The sequence below is a fragment of the Lampris incognitus genome, chromosome 2 (assembly GCF_029633865.1).
Source record: "Lampris incognitus isolate fLamInc1 chromosome 2, fLamInc1.hap2, whole genome shotgun sequence".
Taxonomy (NCBI): domain Eukaryota; kingdom Metazoa; phylum Chordata; class Actinopteri; order Lampriformes; family Lampridae; genus Lampris; species Lampris incognitus.
Window position 1 is genome coordinate 11,870,386 of NC_079212.1, and position 6,000 is coordinate 11,876,385.

The window sequence follows — 6,000 nt, forward strand, 5'->3', positions numbered from 1 at the left end:
TGCACATTTTGATTTCTAACTAATTTCTTTCAAGTTAAGCTGAAATAGATGATTGTACTGTGATTATGAATAATATACAGCATGCTGGAACTCAACAAAAGTGACAATACAAGACGACAGTGGCAAGGGGCCCGCAGAGACTGTTTAGGTATAGGGCCCAGAATTTAGCGCCGCGCCCCTGCGTGAAGCAGCATTTCCTAACAAAAAAGAAACAATAACGACGACCAGAGAACACACCATGACGTGTCTGTGTTTCTTTGCTATCGATAAGCAAAGCCGGTGACATTCTGACTTCTCTCCCACGCTCCCCGCAGATGCTGCTGAGGTCTCCATGGAGGCGTTACTCAAGTCAATCCTTCCTTCGCCTAGAAGGGCGACAGCAGACCTGGGGGGAGTAAGTCATGTTTTGTTTTGGTTTTTTTTAAACTTGAAATACGAAACACAGAATAACGGTGAGCGCTGCATGGCGCACCCGCTGCACCCTGGGCCGAGTTAGGGGGGGGGGTTGCAGGGAAGGAAATCATCCCTGAAAACGAGCCGTTGGGTGATGAGCAACACGCAATGCCGCAGAGATGCAACATATCGATCAGGTTCGTGGACACTGATGCACATGCGATCAGTCGCGGGGAACTGACACATAACGACTTGATTGGCACCCGGTCAAAGGACGGGCTGCAGCTCGCGCACCGGGGAAATACACGAAACCTTCTGACGACACACTGCTGACGGCTGAGTGGACGAGAGACGCCAGTCAAGTGCCTGTAACCTGGTCACTGCATTCCTCTGATTTCTACCCCTGAGGGGCTCCTCTGTGTGTGTGTGTGGCTGCACTGCAGGGTTGACCACACGTGTGTGTGTGTGTGTGTGTGTGTGTGTGCGCGCTATGACGGTTAAGGTTAGAGCTCAGGGCTAGGGAATGAATGTAGTCAATGAGGGAGGGGTCCCCACAAGTATAGAGAAACTAGCAGGGGTGTGTGTGTTTGTGTGTGTGTGCGTGTACACGCGTGCGTGTCTGTGTCTGGTGTCTTGTGTGTTATGGTGGTCAGGGTTAAGAGCTAGGGAATGAATGTAGTCAATGAGGGAGGGGTCCCCACAAGTATAGAGAAGCCAGCAGGGGTGTGTGTGTGCGTGTGTGCGTGTACACGCGTGCGTGTCTGTGTCTGGTGTCTTGTGTGTTATGGTGGTCAGGTTTAAAAGCTAGGGAATGAATGTAGTCAATGAGGGAGGGGTCCCCACAAGTATAGAGAAACCAGCAGGGGTGTGTGTATGGGTTTGTGTGTGTGTGTGTGTGTGTGTAACACACGTTCACCCAGTTGTGGCGCGCTGTCCTGAAACAGAGCAGACCGGAGCGGAACATTACGTCTCTCCCGACTTCACGCTTCACTCGGCCAGTCACGTTAACCCACAACTTGGGGCGAAAACGCCGGACAGGTGATTGACTGACACCTGCTGCGTGGCGCGTGTGCGGTGATGTGGACATTTCGGCCATCCCTCTCTCCAACCGGAGCGGTGTATATCTGAACTACGACGCCAGCCCGTCTGCAGATCCCCCCCTGTCTCGCGAACAAGGCAGCCGCTATGGCGAGCGCGGCAGTCAGGAGGTGATTAAAACGCTGTTAATGGGCCGGTATAAAAGCTGAAAGGAGGCCGTCTCTAATGAGGGAGCGGAGGGGGAGCGCTGCTCTCACGCAACTCTGCTGCTGCTGCCGAGGCGGTGTTTCCTCCTCCTGAGCAGCGACGTCCTGCGACACATTTTCTTTTCTTCTTCTTCTTCTTCTCTTTTTAAACAACACTCCGAACACTGCTCGGCTCGGAGCCCCGGCGGCACCTCCGGCGTGGCTTCGGCCAACTTCCTGCGCTTCCGTGGGCGCGAGGTCCTGTAGCGCCGCGCCGCGCCGTCGGCATGCTGCGCGCGTGCTAACGAGCGGCGGTGCGCGGAGCGGGGGGCTGCGCGATGCGCGGAGGCGCCGACTCCGTCCGCAGAGGCTCTGACCGGGGGGACCGCTGACCTCCATCCGCGAGAAGATGCATCTGTTTCGGAGCTACAACTACCGAGTGTTCCCGGACCGCTACTCTGGGGAAACGCCGACCATACGAGGCATCAGCTGGGTATGCTGCTTCCATCATTCCCGCATTCATACATCGCTGTTAGTGTTACTATAGTAATTAGGGGTTGTTGGTGATGGAGACGAGGAGGATGAGGATGATGATGATGATGATGATGGGAATGAGTGCTCCTTGTCATGATCTCCTAGTCTTTTATGGGTTGAAGTCGTGAAACCGTGACATGGCTCCAACGCCTGCCAATAAGACCCGTGTAGTAGATGTCACCACAGCTTGTGGTTGTGTGTGCGTGTAGTGTGAGGGAACGACTCCCAGCTGGAATTTCAATTCCAGCTTCCTGGTTAAACAGTAAGCCTGGTGATATGTCCCCATGCTACGAGAATCCAATTACAAAAGGTCAATCTGATAACAAAGCTGCTCCAAACAAATTGCCCCTAATTGGACTAATAACGTTGTTGGCATTGTGTTGTGTTGTGTTGACGCCCTGTGGGTTTGTCTCCGGCGTCAGCTGGACGCCCGTGGACTTCACGAAAGTCTCAAACGTCCCCCCTTGCTCTGGAAACAACAATCGCCCCCTTAACACAAGATGTGCAGAAAGTTGGAGCTGTGTGAAATTGATGTGTAATAGCTGTTGGAGCCGTGCAGACTGGTGTTTATAAGGCTGCCGCTTGCAGAGAAGGAGGCTCTGAAGTCTGTGAACTGGGGGGAAATAGGGGGGGGGGGAGGGGGGGCTGTAAATCAACTGGGTTCCACTATGACACAGTTAAAGGTCCCTAATGCAGAAGTTTGTGAACATCTAAGGAATGCTCCCATAAGACCCGAGACCGATGCTGCCATTGTCTTGGAGGCCGGGGTGTGGGGGTGGAAAGACCGCAGAGAGAAACCTAAGTTTTTTTCCCCCCCTTTATTATTAAACTCAGTTTATAAATAGTACATTGTTTATTGTTCACCTTCATCCACACTCCCGAACCCCTGCCCCGTCCCTCACACTTGATTTACAGCAGAGACCGCACAAGAATGCACAAAGGGACGTTTTCCTCTGTTACTCCCAGGTCACAGGAAGACAAAGGCCAGAGTGCCTACGCAGTCCAAATTTACTGGACTCGTAACAACATCTGGGTAGCACCTCACAGTAGTAAGGCACACTTTTATAAAGGGTTCATAAGCGGTTGCCAAGCGGTTTGGATTAATGGATGGATGGATGTTGATAACTCATTTGTTAATGATTAATAAACCAATGGTAAGTTGTGTTGAGGCGTTAATAGACTTCGTGGGTTGCCAGGTTGGGAGGGTCCCTCGTAGACATTCTCACAGAAACCAGCCTCAGTGGCCCACTACTTTAACCTTAAAACCCTAAACAGTATCTGACGGTAATCCTAAATCTACCCACCGCAGCTGTAACCGCCATCACTGCTGCTCGAAAATCAACTTTTACAATTTGCATTTCACAACATCTTCAAGTCGTGCCATTTGCACGCAGCAGGCCTCGCCACTCACATGGTTTCTGAGAAAATGTCTGTGGAGGATCTCAGCCCCCCACCGGGCAACCCAGAAAGTCTTTTTACGTGATATGACATATCATTACTGATACATGACATTAATAACACATGAGTTATTGACCTCCATATAAAGCACTTAGCAACCACTTATAAAGCATGCCTTATTATAAAACCATTCGCCATGTCGAGCTACTGATTAACCACAACCATAAAGCTTCAGAGGCTGCAGTCTGACTCATTCTCTCCACTTGAAGGAGACTCGGGTTTTTGCAACAGCCAAATATGCCTTTCATTTTTTTTAAGAGTTTTGTTTAAAAAGTTTTTTTTAAAGCCACAAATAAAACAACTTTAGTGTCTCTGACACTAAAATCTGTGCGTTTTGCTTTGGAAGGTAAACTAGAAAGCGTCCAACGGTGCGGTATCAGGAGTATGAGGGGACGTTGTCCATTCCAGTGTCATTTTCTGCACAAGTCGTATTGCGGAGGTGCTGGGAAGAAGTGCAGAGCGAAGCCTCTGTACGTCACTGTGAACGAGGCGGGCCTGTGCTCGCTTTAGTTTAGCTCATCTCTGACGGAGAAGAACCCATAGAGGTGTCCTCGGCCAGCCAATACACCTGACCCGAGCACACGGAGGCCTCTAATGCTTACACTTACAGTTCCCTGAAACCGCCCCTGGGATGGAGATGAACGAATCCCACGAGTATTCATTTCACTCATTATCTTTGGGGGGGGGGTTGCTTTTAGCGATCTGGTGAGGCTAATAAGCGATGAAATGTGCCCTGATAAAAAGCTCATTAATGGCTCATAAATCTCGCTGTCTTGAGCGTTGCCTGGCCCGGCCCGTGATTATTTACACTAAAGGTATTGTGGCGCTCCAGTCTTCCCAAAGACACATCTCTGGCCGCCGATCGCTGGGCTTGTTATTTACTGGCACCCGGCACCGACAATGAACCCAGTTAATTTGGCTCCGCAACGAGGCATTTGCTAATTCCTGTGCTGAGATTATGCAGTCAGATACACGACAGCAAGGGCCCGAGCCGAGCCCGTTTTGCAGTCATCGTCAGGAGACCCAGCACGCTGATCCCCCGGCCGTTCATCTGGCTCCTGCATTCCAGCGTCGAGGTGCCGGGACGTTGAGACAAAGCAGAACAAAATGCCTCACATTCATGAAGTTCCCCCCCATTATGTCTGCTTATCTGCAGACCTGCTCTTTTCACTTCTATTTATTTTTATTTTCTCACGCTTTATTTTCTTCACGTCTTCTCAATTTTGGGTCACCTTATTCAAAAGTGTTGCCGGGCAGATTAATTCATGCGGTTGTATTGTTTCAGCGCTATGAAAGAAGTAGATTTTTAACTTAAAAAAAAAACAAAAAACAAGGCATCAACGGACAAACAACCCCACTGCGTCATCGAGGTTTTTTGGGGGTTGTTTTTTTTTTGTTTTTTTGGCACCTCTGCAAACTTTGAAACAGATTGACCAATTTAACCTGGATGCTGAGTTAGCCGTTTTTAATAGGGGCTCATAAAGGGACTAGTGAAAAACAAGGGCAATGTACCACTCAGCCAATCGTCATGTGACCCGGCCGGCCACGCAGCGGCCCGGGCACACGGAAAACGCTCTGTCAACAGAAGGGGTGGGGACCCTCGCTTCACAGAGACGCGTGTGAGCAGACAGCAGTGGAGCCCGGCTGCCTGTGTGACCGAAGCAGCCACCTGTATACACCTACTATCACGCCCGTCAGGTGATGGGTTTCATCTTGTGACTACCACGTAGAACACACCTCGGCTCGCGTGTCACAGCACTCCAAAAGGAGCCCGCGGGCTCCACCGATGTTGCGTCCCACAAATATTTGTTTTTTTTTTTTTGTCCTTATCAACGGCGTGTGCAACCGCACGCTGCGACAGCACGATGTGCCGACTGCAGATCAGCTGTGTTTTTACTCGAGCACCCGCAAGTTAGCCAGATCTGACAAGATAGTCAAAGCGTAGTGACCCTGTGAAAGACCTGGGTAGTTCTCAGTGGGCCACAAGTGTTACAGATAAAAAAACAAACCAAGCGATAAAGAGGAAGTACAAAGTAGGCCGGAGTACACACAGGGCATCGTGTGCAACTTATACGACATCCTCTGACGGATCCGACTGTCTGGTGGTCACGGCGTCTGGTGGCCCATGGGGCCCGGTCGTGCCCAGCCCAAAAAGCAACAACATGGAGCCACCACCCCGTGGACCCACCACCTGCAGGGATGAGTATCGGGGTAGGGTGCAACGCAGGCCGAACGGCAGGCAAAAGGTGGGGACCGGGGCGTGCCGACTTCCAGCATCGCAGACTGGTCCAGGAGGACCAACTGGGAGGAGACCCCGGGGTAGACCCAGAACTCGCTGGAGGGACTACATGTCCATTCTGGCCTGGGGACGCCTTGGGATGCCCCAGGAGGA

General features: G+C 51.2%; 1 protein-coding gene across 4 annotated transcripts in view; it reads left to right on the top strand.

Moving 5' to 3' along the window:
- Positions 1 to 319: 319 nt before the first annotated feature.
- The window catches only part of rapgef3 (Rap guanine nucleotide exchange factor (GEF) 3), a 34,584-nt gene continuing 28,903 nt past the window's right edge, over positions 320 to 6,000 (top strand). For 2 of the 4 annotated variants that reach the window (XM_056275472.1, XM_056275473.1), the window contains exon 1: positions 1,711 to 2,109. In XM_056275472.1, coding sequence (XP_056131447.1) covers positions 2,026 to 2,109 — 84 coding nt within the window. In that variant the 5' untranslated portion in view covers positions 1,711 to 2,025. Of the gene's footprint in view, positions 395 to 1,325; positions 1,602 to 1,710; positions 2,110 to 6,000 lie in introns of those variants that run through there. The other 2 variants (XM_056275474.1, XM_056275475.1) reach the window with 2 other exon arrangements.